Consider the following 15314-nt stretch of genomic DNA (forward strand, 5'->3'; position numbering starts at 1 on the left):
GGTCTCAAATGTGCCTAGGTAAAGGAACCTCCTGACATGTCCATTTAAACGTATATTGTGTTGTGAGCAATAGGGACCCTGGGAAGATTTGTTCTGTCTGCGGGTTGATGGAGTGAGTGGCAGTTTTCTTAGATAACAAAGGTAGACCAGCCTGTAACGGAAAATTACCATGGACCCTACACATGAGGCCTTTCCCGGTTCCTCCGGTTATAAGTGATCTCCCACACCACAAGCCCAGAAATAAATTTGTATTTACTTAGTATTGATATCTCTGAGTCGTTATGTAGGTATTGTATAACAATTGTATAAGACAATAATAAACACTTTGCTCTTATATTCCTAAAAGATGGTGAATAAGACAGGGACCTGTGAAGATGAAACTCAGAACTTATGCTTCTCAAGAAGAATATAAGCTCGCTGAGGGCAGGAACAAAATTAATTTTGGTTTTTATGTCTCCTTCCAGTGCCTAGAAGAGTGTAAGGCACATAGAAAATGCTTAATAAATGCCCACTGGTTTTTGCACAAACAATTAGAAGGGATTAGGAGGGAAGCAGAAAACTGGGAAAGAATTTTTACAACTGGTGTCTTTGATAAAGGCCTCATTTCTAAAATATATAGAGAACTGAGTCAAATTTATAAGAATACAAGTCATTCCCCAGTTGATAAATGGTCAAAAGATATGAACAGGCAGTTTTCAGATGAAGAAACTAAAACAATTTATAGTCATATGAAAAAGTGCTCTAAATCACTATTGATTAGAGAAATGGAAATCAAAATGGCTCTAAATTACCATATCACACATATCAGGTTGGCTAACAGGACAAAACAGGAAAATGATAAATGCTGGAGAAGATGTGGCAAAACTGGAACACTGATTAATTGTTGGTGAAATTGTGAACTGATCCAACCATTCTGGAGAGCAATTTGGAACTATGCCCAAAGTACTATAAAAATGTGCACACCCTTTGACCCAATACCACCACCTCTAGGTCTGTATCCCAAAGAGATCATACAAATGGGAAAAGGACCCATATGTACAAATATATTTATAGCAGCTCTTTTTGTTGTGGCAAAGAATTAGAAATTGAGGGAATGCCTATCAATTGAGAGATAGCTGAACAAGTTGTGGGTATGTGAATATAATGGAATACATACATACAACGGAATACAGGCAGACTTGAGAAAAACCTGGAAAGACTTGAATGAACTGATGCTGAGTGAAATGAGCAGAACCAGGAGATCACTGTACACAGTAACAGCCACAATGTTTGATGACTAACCTTGATAGACTTACCAAGGATCTAAGACAACTCCCAAGGACTTGTGATGGAAATGCTATCCACAAAAAGAACCGTGGAGTCCGAATGCAGACGGAAGCATATTATTTTCTCTCCCTCTTTTTGTTTGTTTCTTCTTTTTCTTGGTTTCTCCCATTGCTTCTAGTTCTTTACAACATAACTAATGTGAAAATAGGCTCAATATGAATGCATATGTAGAGCTTATATCAAACTACATTTTGTCTTGGGGGGAGGGAGGAGAGAGATGGGGAGAAAATTTGGAACTCAAAATCTTAGGGAAGTGAATGTTGAAAACTAATAAAACTAATAAATACATTTTAAAAACATAAAATAAACGTTCCTTGAATTGAAATATGTTCTAACCCCCATGAACTGCTAGCAAGTGAGCTGGGGAGGCAGCCTGTGACAAAGGGAAGGAGAAAGAATTAAGAACAGTATGATATAAAAGCATGAGGACAGTTGGTCCTCAGACCATTGAAACTTTTCCCATGAGTTTGTAACCAGCCTTGATGAAAACAATGCAAATGATGTTTATGTTATTAGTCAATTAGACCAAGGCTGTCAAATTCCCAGCAAGAACCAGATTAAAATGTAACTGAAAAATATTTCACAAAATGAAAATACAATATAACATAGATAATGTTAATTTGTGGTTTTCTAAGCCTGAAGTTGGCCCCCACAAGGATCCATTTCTATTTGAGTTTTACACCAGTGAATTCTATAAAGAATGGGGAAATCATTTGAATAGTATTTCATCTCTTTGGGCTAAACAAACCTTTTACTTGTTTGTTGCTTAGCTGTATCTGACTCTACAAGTGACCTCATTTGGTGTTTTCTTGGCAAAGATATTGGAATGGTTTTCCATTTTCTTCTCCAGTTCATTTTATGATAAGAAAACTGAGGCAAAACTAGTTAAGTGACTTGCCCAGGGTCACACAGCTAGCAAGTGTCTGAGGTCAGATTTAAACTCAAGTCCTCCTGATTCTAGGACCAGTACTTTATCCACTGAGCCACCTAGCTGCCCAAAACCAACCTTTGCAGTCTCCTGATAAGAAAAAGCCTGACTGGAATGACTTTCTTGACAAGGTTTTGATAGGGATAGGAGTTTGTTACAAGGTGTTTCCCCTTCTTTTTCCAAATGAGGAAAAGTGTGAGAGGGACAGAAAATAGATTTTTTGTTCATTGAAAAAAAATAAATCATCAAAGTAAAAACATAAAACTAACAGAGATAGGACTGCACCTTTAATATCACTGACACAGGAAACTCCCTCTACCAATGCAGATCATTTCTCACAAACCTATGTAGTCTTAGAAGAAGGGTTCTTGATTTTTGGTGTGTGTCTTGGGTCCTCCTTGACACCCTTCTCAGAGTAATACTTTTAAACAATTGAACAAATCATTAAATTTCAGTTAGAGGGTAGTCAATAATAAAAATGTATTTTTTTTCCTATCCAGGTTCATAGACTTCCTGAAATCCATCCATAGCCCACGTTCAGAACTCCTTTCTTAGAAACTGATCAAGATGACAAAGGAATCAAGTGACCTGCCCAGGAGCATACAACCAAAAGCTGTCAAAAATAGGATTGAACCCAGATACTACTGGTTCCAAGACCAGCACTCTAGCCATTCCTCCACAATGCCTTTTAAAAAATACTTTAAAATTTAAATTAAAAAAAATTACTTTTAAAGACAACTTTTTAAAATGTAACAATACTTTTTCATACTTTTAATGTCTTTAAAAGAATATAATAGTATTATTAGTGAAGGCTGAGAGATACAAAAGTCATTCTGCCCTCAGATAAAACCCAGGAATTCTAGGAACACTATCTGGATGAAGATGTAATGATTTTCTTAGCAGGAAGGTCAGGAAGTTCTGAAATAATACAGCAGAAACACACATTGCTGTCAGATTTTTTTGCTTAGTTTTGTTTTTCTCATGTCTCTTATCCCTGGGAGGTGCCAGTTAAATGTGGCACATTTCACATTCGTACAAATGATGAGTTGTTTGACTCCATATCTACTTATCAGTCAGGCCATTTTCCCCCAAATCTTATCCATCTATTTACCCTGCTCTGTAGCAATAAATTGTCATTTATTTTCACTTGATGAAAATCAATAGAAGTTGCAAATAGATAGAAACCCAGCTAAGAATGACTCTTCAGACTTACACATCAATAGCATTTTTCTTCCACTTGGTACCATTAAAAGTTAACTCGTTTTTGAAGTGTTCCACTGGCTGCAGACTTCATTTAGAGTTTATACCTTGGAACTGTTGGGAGCTGCTAAGTAGTTCACACAATATTGGTCCTAGAAAAGTGTGGTGGTGAAGTGCCTTCCTAAGCTCCGTAATCAATACAATACAGAGAAATGGAGAAATCTGTCTGCTGAGGAAAAGCAGCACTGCCAGTTGAAAGGTAGAAGTTCTCAGTCTCATTATCACAGGTCACTGGCTTACTTGCCATCCCTTAGGGATATAATAAGAGCGAGATGTTTACCACTGTCTTATAAAGCAATAATACTTGCACAAGCCCAAGTTTCCAAGAACATTTCATCATTATTATGAACTTGCTCTTATTATAATTAAACTAGAAATATTACACTCTGTGTAGTCTGGTGTGTCATGCAATAAATACATTATCATTTGCAAAGAGGAGAATTTGGAGGACCTCCCTCACTAATCAGTCTTAGCAGAAGACATCCTCTTGGACGGCAATGGCCAGAATCTCTAATTGCCGATAATTCCAAAACTAATGGAGAAATGAGTGTTAGGCATAAGTAGCAAACTGGGTCCCCCTTGTACACAATATGTGTCTCTCATCAGCTCTTGCCTAGTGAGTTGCAACAGCCTTCAAACTGGCCTCCCAGAACCAAGTCTCCCCATTCCAACCCATTCTCGACACAGTTGGCTGCCCCCGTGATTTCCCCCCGCCAAAACCCTGGTCTGAATATGTCATCCTCAGCCCCCATTCAGCAAACTCCAACGGTTTCCAATTACTTCTAGATTCAAATACAAACTCCCTTTTTGGGGGGGAGGAGGACATTTAAAGCTCTTCATAACCTGGCTCCTTCCTGTATCTCCAATCTTCTTCTTCATTACTCCCCTCCATACACCCCGCAGACCACCCACTCCAGTCTATATGCTGTTTCTCCCACACAATGCTCCATCTCCCATCCCTGTATCTTTGAATGGCCATCCCCCCCATAGAATATGCTTCCTCCTCACCTCTGTCTCTTTACTAACTCTCTTTAACATGCCATTCATATTGCAGCTCAAGCATCCCTTCCTGCAGGAGACTTTCCATAAGAAAGGCTACCTTACATCTCTTTTCTTTGTATCTTGTAGGTAATTAGGTAGATGTTGTTTTCCCCATTAGAATGTGAGGTCCTTCAGGGGAGGGGCTGTTTTTGTATTCCCACAACTTGGCATATAGCAAGTGCTTAATAAATACTTATTAATAGATGAGGGACAATATGCAGGAAATCTAAAGTAGCCCTGTCCCCATACTTCCCCCAACTTGTATTTATAGGCTGGATCCCCAGAGGATGGTTGTTAGCTCTGATTCTAGGATTAACTCTATTAACATAAAGGTTTATGCTTCCTATTAACAATATGCCAGGAAACACAATTAGCTCTTGGCAAAGGCATTTACTAAGATAGCATGGTGATATAAGATTATTATGTGGGGTGGGTTGTCTAAATGCATAGGCATGGCTTGCAGATGCCATGGATAGAAATTATTGAAGGTGAGGTCTCACCCACTTTTGCAGAGGCATTGAGCCTATGCTGCTAGCATGTTAGCTTGGGGGAGGGATTGGAGAGAGTCTATTACTGTTGAGGTTAAGCAAACTCTCTTCCAGTCTCTAAGAGGGGTACTGGACTAGGCCACATACATACATACACACGTGCATACATAAGTGTATATAGGTGTATGTATATGTGCATGTATATATATACACGTATACATATATGTGTGTATATGTATGTGTATACACACATATACCCACCATTAGTCAAATATCTCTTGTCTAGCAGTGCAGGTCTAGGCTTAGAAGGAAAAATGCTTCACTGATTGTTCTTAAGAAAGAGGATAACCCTTAATTTATACTCATCAGCTTAGCCCCTCCACACCAAATGTTAGTTACACAAAAGATTATCTAAAGCACTAAATGACAAGTAAATGCATCAATCTAAAGAAAACAACAAATGGAAACTGGAGATAATCTACAGATTACTTAATACAGTAAATGAGTAAAGTTATTTTATGGAGTAAATTTGGAAATCAACTCATTCCTTCTAATGCAAAAGGAAATCCACAATTCTCAATCCAACAGTTTATAAAGAAAAAATCCAATATTTTTTTTTAGAAGAATGCTGCTCCAGTTTTTTACTTATCTGGCATGGATGTGAGTATAGTCAAGACAGATTTTGAAGGAAAAGTCAAGAAGCCACTAGGATTAGTAGAAATCATAACTCTTCATCTGTGGGTGAGATAAAATCTCAGTTCAAACCAGGAGATTATCTCACTCACTCAAGGGTGTCCTCTCTTAGCAGTCTCCAGTGAAGCAAGCTGGAAATTAGGGACACGTTGGGGAGCCAGCTTCTCTTACAAATCTGTTGTTCCGATGTTCACAATAACCATTCAAAAGCCTATGCCTGTTTCTTTTGATTCTCTGGCTATCTTTCTTGAAGCCCTTTATCTGTCTCCCCCAAGAATGTCTGGAACTAATTCAGTAAGTCCCTTATACAGGTACAGAAACCTTTTTACAACAAATCAAGAGTCCTATCTTCCTTCACATACACAGCACTAGACACAGCATTGTCTCTCCCCTATCTCACCAGGATAGGAGTAAAAGCAGCTAGTTTAAAAAAAGAAACATTCCTTCTATAAACCTATGATCTGTTTTCCCACAGATATTGTGTCCATGGAAAGAATGAGATTGATCAATAGTCAATAAATATTAAACTCCTACTATATGCCCAGCACTCTGCTAAATGAAAGATTTAGAAAACAGAAAAGAAAGGCAATCTCTGCCCTCACAGAGTTTCTAATCTAATGGGGAAAGATAAGTCCAAAAGGGAGCATAGTGGAAAAGTCAGAGAAGTTGCAAGGCCCACTGGATCTCGTAAGATGATAAGATATTCCCAGTAAAGAGCTTTCTAGGGAATAGTGAAAATGTCAAAGAAATCCCAGAGACATAAAGCCCCATGAAAAATGAAGAGGGCTCAAAAGTAGAATATAATGATAGGAAGGCACACATGTAGGATACTTGTGTGGTAAAGACAATTCACAATTCCTGTTATTGCTGTGCCTAAAGGTTCTCTCTCTCAAACCTAACTGTTTTTCCCACATAGTCTCTTCTCCATAACCCAATCTGACTTAGCTATTAAACTCCTTGAATAGGATCCAGTCTCTCCGTACTTGTGTCTAAGAATCTGTGTCTCTAGTGTCTCCCATTCTTTAGCTCTTCCTCAAAGATATGTGGCCAATGTGGTAACAAGAAAGTTGAAAAGACAATTTCTCTCAAATTATGCAATTTGAGAAAAATTCTCTTCTCCTCCCAAGTCCATAGGCAGTTCCCACCTTGTGGTCTCATGTTTGAACTCAAACTGTTGACATTCATCTAAGGTTTAGCTATTTAAAGCCCCCTGAGGCATTTCTAATTTATTTGCTCAGCCAGTCTCTCTATTCCTTCTTTCAGATGAGAGATATTCACACTTAATAAAAGAACCCTGGCTTAGATTCAGATTTACAGTCATTTTCATTAACACTCTGTGATTACATTCTGGGCTTTCTATAGACATCAACTGAAGTGAGGAGGGGGACCACATCCTCCCTTCCTTAGAGCTTGATAGAAAAAATATGTGAGCCAGGTAATAAGAATGAGGGATAATAGATGAACAACGTGATTGCTACCCATGGATTATTAAAAGACAAAATAAATCTCCAGATTGTTGGCTAAAGCATTGATGGATGACTTATGGGAAGCCATTGACAATCATGACACAGAGTAAAAAAGTCGTGATTGAAAAGTTACGATTTGTACAGGTGGAGAAAGGGTATATCTAGATAAAAAATACTCCAGATCAATTGAAATTTAAGTATTAAATTGGTCATATGATTGAATATATTTTGTGAGCTATAACCTTACCTGAGAAATGAATCATTTAGACTTCCATGTTCGTTACTTCCATGTTCAGCTGATGGCCAAAAGAAGGGGCCATCATTCTTTTCCTTGACTAAGAAGAAAAGATTTAAGTAATGGTTAGTACAGTCTTTCAATTGAGTTTCTAACAGATATATTCATATCTTCAATTATAATAGTATCTATCGTAACCATAAGATTTCACAGAAATTTGCAACTAAAACTATATCAAGTAATCCACAGATCTTGTCTTGTATATTTTTTATGTTAAAATAACTGTCAAATCTTTACTGTCATACAAGCTGAAAAATAATTTGACATAGAAATACCAATCAATAAGCTTTTTATTAAGTACCTACTGTGTGCTAGGTTTTAAGGGGAATAAAAGTGAAAAGATCCCTGCCCTTGAAGCTATCAAAGGGAAATAACATGTAAATATATAGGTATATACAAAAGATAAAGTAATTTTGAGGGAAGGCAGGAGCAGTTGGGAGGGATCAAGAAAGGCTTCAGATAGAAGGTGGTACTTCACATGTATAATCTATATCTGATTGCTTACTATCTCAGGGAGGGGGGAAGCCTTTCTGCCAAGATACAGAAACTCAAATCTTTTTTTAAATGTTAAAAAAAAATCATTTTAACATGTAAATGGAGGAATGTATATATATATATATATATATATATATATATATATATATATATATATATATATATATATATATATATATATATATATATATATATATATAAAGATGGTGCCTTAGGTAAGCTTTGAAGAAAGTTAGGGATTCTATGAGGCATACGCAAGGAGGAAGTACATTCCAAGATGGGAAATAGTTATAAAGACAAAGACAAAGTCAATGTAGTGCTATGTGTGAGGAACAAGAGGACAATCTGACTAAACTGTAGCGTGTGTGGAGAGTAATGAGTAATAAGGCTGGAAAGGTAGGATGTGTCTAGATTGTGAATGGTTTTAAATGGAGTGGTTTATATTCAAGTCCAGGTGTAACAGGGAGCCATTGGACTCTACTGAGAAGGAGAATAAGGAAATAGTAAGAAAAATCACTTTAACCACTAAGTGGAAGATGGATTAGAAAAGGAAGACTCTTGAAGAACAGCAAAGGACATCTTGTTTTGTTTTTTACTATAAACTTAAACATTTACAAGCATGAGCAATTTAATACTGTGGTTGTTTGTCTTTAGTTTTTGAAGAGGGCCCATGACATCACAGGTGATGGCATGGCCTGGAAATGAATGGATTGAAGTGAAGCAGTTTTCATTCTCTCTTCTAAAGTCCAGTGACAGGACTGGTAAGGATAGTTGGTGATGGCCTGGGATGCCGTGGTGACCTTGGCTTTTCTTGGTCTTGGTCTTGGTCTTGGAAAGAGAGGGCCACATATGAGAATGTGAATCGCTGTTATTTATAGCTTTTGAGAAATAGATATTAAATCTAACACAATAGAACCAATACTGTCCTTTTTGTCTTTGTTCTCCTCAAAAATCCTTTCTGCTCTCATCTCAGTCAATCACCTACCATTTATTATGCATCTACTGTGTGCCAGACATGGGCAGACAGGTAGCATGGTCCTCTATCCACTTTGAGTCAGGAACACTCATCTCTCTGAGCTGAAATTCAGTCTCACACACTTACTAGCTGTGTGACCCTGGGCAAGTCACTTAAGCCTATTGGCTTCAGTTTCCTCATCTGTAAAATGCTGGAGAAAACAATGGCACACCATTCCAATATCTTGGCCAATAAACCCCCAAATTGGGTCATGAAGAATCCAACACAACTGAAAAATAACTGAACAACAACAACATGTGCCAAGCACAGAGATAAGCACTAGGGATACAAACAAAGAGGGAAAACCAGTCCCTGTCCTCAAGGATCTCACAGTCTAATGGAGAAGACAACATGCAAACCACTATGTGCAAACAGGATACAGACTGGATAAACTGGGGGTAGTCTCAGAGAACACTAAAATTAAGGAGAATCAGGAAAGACTTCGTGTAGAAAGTGGCTATTTTAATTTTTTTAATATTCTTTTGTCTCTTCTTTTTTTGGGAACTAGCTTTATTTATTTAAAAAACCTGAACTTTATTTGGGACCACTGAAGATTTTTGGTCATGGGAGTGATAGGATCCAATCGTGACCCAATAAGAAAGACCTTTCTGCCAGCCGTACGTAGAATAGGTTAGAGAACAGAGTGTGTGGAGGCAGGAAAACTGTGGGGAAATTATAGAAAAGTCCAGGGTTATAAAGACTTCAGCAGGAATATTTAACAGGAATATGGAGGGGGGGGGTTCATGTGAAAGTTGGAATTCCCAGGAATAACACCAAGGTTTCCAAGATGGAAGAATGGGTAGACAGTGGTATCAGACAAAAGGAGAAGGAGAAGCATATTAAGAGAAAAGAGAGCGAGTTCAGTTTTGGATAGGTTGAGTGATAAGTGCCAGAGGGACCTATGGATGAAAATGTCCTGGAGGCAGCTGAATGTATAGGTAGGTTGGAAGTCATATAACTGCTTGCTTATAGATCTGGGAGTTATCTGCATAGAAGGAGTAGTACAAGGTAAGGAAATGATTGTGGGTACCAAAGGAGAGAGACTGTGGGGGACAGGATGTTTTGTTGGAGAATGGAAAGGCAGATTGATGATTTTCTATAATTATTATAACTACTGGTCACAGTTGAACTTTTGGTTCTTAGAGACTTTTTTTTTTTCTGTCCACAATAGATCTGACAGGTACCTATGGAACAATATTTTAAAAATAAAGCTAGTTCTAAATTATATAATCCCATTTAATGATTAGACCCAAATAAAGTAGAGTTGAAGCAGAGATGGTCTTAGACACTTCACTGCTTCTATTGTTTCCATGAATTTAGGATTTTACAAAGCACTGATCAATGTAACTTGAGATTGCTTTCCTTAATGAGTGTTTTCACACACACACACACACACACACACATACTTTGAGCAAGAGAAGTCCAAGAATAATTATGCTTTCATGTAAGGATAAGTATGCATTTAAGGCAATAAACAACCGTTAGATATCCTCATTAGTGTGACATGGGATCTGGTAAGCAAGAAGGGACTTAATAAAATGCCTAATTACAATACTGGCTACAAACAGTTGCTATGACAGTATTCCACTGTGGGACTGCACCCTGCTTTGAAAGTCCACAAACACTGGGCAGAGCTCCCACATATTATTGCTATTCAATTAATATTCAGAGCAATTCTCTCAATACCCTTTAGGCATTAGTCTAATGGGTAGTGAACAGTGGGCAACTGGTCCAATGAATAGGAAGAAATAATAGCCTTTAGTCTAGATTCAGATTTTCTCACCTTTCACCCACCTTTGTAAAGAATGCAACTAACTCCAGTGATGGGCATTTTTGTTTGTTTGTTTGTCATTTTTGTTGATACATTTTGTTCTTACATCACTAATGTTTCCCAATAGATCACTCCAGTCTTGGGAACCTACCCCTTATGAAATGGAGTAGGGATAGGTACAGGACCTATGCTTTCATTGGTTTAGAAAAATTACAGGTGAAAAAACTCCTTGTGCCAAGACAGGTCAGTATCTTTTCTGCAACTGTTAGTGTTACTATAGTTTTAGACAGTTTCTAAGAATATTAAAAGGTTAAATGATGTACAAGATCACACATCATATATGTGAGAGGCAAGACTTGAACCCAGGTCTTCCTGGTTTCAAGGCCAACTTCCTACCCACTAACTAGTCTCAAAGAATAAATAAGGGGAGAAAAATTGTTGTCTTTTCGTTTCCATTCTTATGGCCATTGTATCTAATGTTTTCCTGGTTCTCTTTACATCAGTTTTTATTTTACATCAATTCATGTGTCTTCCCATGCTTTTCTGTAGTCATTATTTCTTACAACATGGCAATATTTTATTATATTCCTATATCATAACTTGTTACACTATTTCACAATTGGTAGACATCTATTTGCTTCTAATTCTTTGCTACCACAAAAAAGTTTTGCTATAAACATTTTGGTATATATGGGGTTTTCCTTTTTTGTCATTGACCTCCTTTGTATAGCAGTGAGATCTCTGGGTCATTAGTATTATGAGCATCTTAAAAACCTCCAGTTGAGGTAATGGCAGCTGACATTTACATAGCACTTTTTAGGTCTCCAAAATGCTTTCTGTGAGTTATTCCATTCAATCTAATGAAAAGCACCACATGAATACATAACTGTCAATGATAGGGTGATAGGATTATGTATTTGGAGTTGGTGGGCAGCAGGGTAGTACAGTGGAGTGCACTAGACTTGAAGTCAGGAAGACCACTCTTCCAGAGTTCACATCTTACCTCAGACACTTATTAGTCATGTGACCCTGGACAAGTCATTTAACCCTATTGCCTCAGTTTCCTCATCTGTAAATTGAACTGGAGAAGGAAATGTCAAACCACTTCAGTATCTCTGCTAAGAAAACCACAAATGAAATCACGAAGTAGGGCTAACACAACTAAAATGACTGAACAACCACAACTGAGAGCTGAAAGATATCCTGATCTATTTTACCCTACAGGAAAAGAGAGGGGAAGGGAAATGGAAGATGGGTGGATAATAGAAGGGAGGACAGACTAGAGGAAGGAGTGGATGGGGTGCTTCTGTCCTGGGGTAGGGGGTGGGGAGAGATGGGAAAAAAATGTTGAATTCAAAGTCTTATGGAAGTGAATGTTGAGAAATGAAAAATAAATAAATTATATCTTAAAAAAAAAAAGAAAGAAAGAAAGATACCCTGAAGGTGCTCTAAGCCATTTTACAGATAAGAACATTGAGGTCCAAAGAGGTTAAGTGACCTGTCTGGGGTCATACAGCTAGAAAGTGACAGAACTAGGATTTAAACTCAGATCCTACTCCTAAATAACCCACAAAGTAGAAAGTTCCCTGGAACTTATCCCCTTTTTAATGGAAATGCTGATTAATCTAAGACCAAATGGATAAATCTCAGTGTTTAATGGTTTTGCTATAAATAGGTATCAGTTTTCTTTGAAACATGTGCTTGTTGATATAATAATCTATAGCCTGACAAGATTTGATCTTAGAAGTTAAATTTTTTAGCACTGTATTTTACCAGGAGTAATCCTTAAATGTTTGATGAATAATACTCAAGAAATTATACTGAGTTATAGAATAATGTTGACCATTAAATCTTAATTTAAAGCATGATGTCTTCTCTCATATTATACAGTAGCTTTTGATGGAGCTAGCAACAATACAGATTAAGAGAAGTGACTATTAATCAATGATTTGTGGAAATCCAGAATTTCCCCTTTTCTTATAGTCATCATTTCAATGTTCAGTTTCTAGGACATTTCTGATAATCAGATTAAATTAACTCTCTTCAACCTTGGTCAGACCCTATCCAACCTTCTACTTAGATTTGGATAGGAATAAATTCTTTGAATAGACTACCTAAGTCTGGGGGTAGTTTGGAAGTAAATGAATAATAGAAGTTCATATAATAGGTTCAGTCCCTCAATGTAATATTCATCTGCTTATTAATTGTTAACAAATCAGAGTTCATTGCTACCCTCAGGAACACCCTTCTTCCAAGAACATAGAAAAAATGAGCGAGCTGTCATGATTATCTTTGACATTCGAGAGGGTTACTGACCTTTTATTTAAAATGCTGGCATCATTAATAAAATGACTAAATTACCCAGAAATTATGTCTCTCAAACTTTTTAAATGCCACACGGATAAAAAAAATAAACAGAAAGTTAGTGTCACACAGAGAATGACTGTTAATAGCTACAATCTGTGCCCTAAATTAATTGGCTATGTGATTTTAAAAAACTAGTTTATGCAGAGCTTTAAGACATTAAAAAATGCTTTCCTCATAACAATTCAGTGAGGTAAGTAGCATAAGTATTATGACCCCCATTTTATAGATGAAGAAACTGAGATTTAAAAAAGCAAAATGACTTAACTCTATTCATATAGTTGGATATGTCAGAGCTAGAATTTGAACCTATAACTCTTCTGACTTCATGACCAGCATTCTTTTCATGATACCACAGTAACTCATCAAAATACAATATACAAAATACACAATACTTGTGTTTTGGTCGAGGAGAACTGGGCAAAGAATGTAGCTGGCATTGCCACCACAGGAAATGCAACATGTATTTGCTTCTTCATAAACAGACACCATCTATTTTGGCATTATCTCTAGATAATAATGCATTCCATACCTTTTTTGTTTACTTTTAAGCGAGGAAATGGAAACAGTAATTTCCTAGCCCCTTTTACATTTCCACAGGAATTTTTCAAAGTGGATAAAGAATAGACTATGCGAATGTGTTGGTTAATTTCTCTATCGGGTCCATTCAAAAATGCTGGATAGTCATCAATCTGAAAAACAAAATGAAATTATATGATTGAGGAAAAGCATGATTCTTTAACTTGTTCTAAAAATGACATCACTTTAAATGTAAAAATGTTGCCCACAGGTTTGTCACTCAACTCATTCTCTCTCTCTCTCTCTCTCTCTCTCTCTCTCTCTCTCTCTCTCTCTCTCTCTCTCTCTCTCTCTCTCTCTCCTCTCTCTCTCTCTCTCTCTCTCTCTCTTTCTCTCTCTCTCTCTCTCTCTTCTCTCTCTCTCTCTCTCTCGCTCTCGCTCTCTCTCTCTCTCTCTGTCTCTCTCTCTCTTTGTCTCTTTATTTGTCTTTGTGTGTCTCTGCCTCTTTCTCTATCTCTCCATGTCTCTGTTTCTCTTTGTCTTTGTGTGTGAATGTGTCTGCTTCTTTCTCTGTCTCCTTGTCTCAGTTTCTCTCTACCTCTATCTCTGTCTCTGTCCAAGGTACCTTCTGGCTCACCTCAGTTTCTTTATTCCCCTTCTGTCTCCTCTCAAATTTGACTTGTAAATGCACCCAGCAACAGTACCCATTGTACTTCTGACACTGCAGAGTCAGCTCATCTCCACTAGTAATGTTATCTTTATTGAAGTATTGTCATTTATCTTTTAAAAATGTACATACAGAAGAACAGCCTCTATCAGCACTTTTTAATATAGAGATTGAAAACTAGGTATCTTTATCTAGGACACCACTTTTATGAGCAAAGAGATACTAGAGATCCCCAATAAGCAGTTCCATCGATCAGCAAGCACTCAGTAAGCACCCTTCCTGTGAGCCAGGCACTGGGCTTCCAGCTAGGAAACAACAAACTCAAAATAGTCCTGGTTCTCAAGAGTATGCATTTTGACTGAGAGTAACATGTATATAACAAGGTATAAAGAGATATATGCAAAATATATGCAAGGTAACCTAAGAAGAAAAGGCAGTAGGAGCTGAAGAAAAAGACCTGTGGCAGAAGGTGGTGCTTGTGCAGTCTTGAAAGATTCCAAGAGACTGAGCTGAGGAGGGAGGACTTTCCAGGTCTAGGGAAGAGCTTATACAAAGACACAGAAATGGGGGATGGGATCCTCATGTATGAGGAACAGAAAGTGGACCAATATGGCTGGACAGTCAGGGTACACAGAAAGGAGTAACCTGAAAGAAGCCTCCAAAGGTAGGAAGAAACCAGACTGTGAAGAGCTTTAATCGACCAGTAGTGGGGCTTATCTTTGATCCTAGAGAGACAATAGGGAATCATTGGACATATGGTCAGATCTCTTTTGGGAAAATAACTGTGGTGATTGTGTAGAGAATGGATTAGAGTGGGGAGAAGGCTGAGGTAGAAGGAGGAGGGATGTCATTTGGGAGGCTGTTACATTGGTCAAAATGACAGGTGGTGAAGGTCTGAACTAAGGTGACAGCTCTGTGAGTAGGGGAAAAGGGACCAGTAGGAGAAATGTTACTGAGATAGCAACAGTAAGACAGGACAACTGATG

At 37.6% G+C, this 15314-nt stretch overlaps 1 protein-coding gene across 3 annotated transcripts in view; it reads right to left on the bottom strand.

Annotated features, from left to right (window-relative positions):
- C3H12orf56 (chromosome 3 C12orf56 homolog) overlaps positions 1–15314 on the bottom strand; it is a 112646-nt gene that overhangs the window by 66284 nt on the left and 31048 nt on the right. For all 3 annotated transcript variants that reach the window (XM_072655264.1, XM_072655263.1, XM_072655261.1), the window contains exons 2-3: positions 13675–13834; positions 7450–7537 (exon numbers count right to left, since the gene is read on the bottom strand). In XM_072655264.1, coding sequence (XP_072511365.1) covers positions 7450–7537; positions 13675–13834 — 248 coding nt within the window. The remainder of the gene's footprint in view (positions 1–7449; positions 7538–13674; positions 13835–15314) is intronic.

Source organism: Notamacropus eugenii, chromosome 3, assembly GCF_028372415.1.
Source record: "Notamacropus eugenii isolate mMacEug1 chromosome 3, mMacEug1.pri_v2, whole genome shotgun sequence".
NCBI lineage: Eukaryota > Metazoa > Chordata > Mammalia > Diprotodontia > Macropodidae > Notamacropus > Notamacropus eugenii.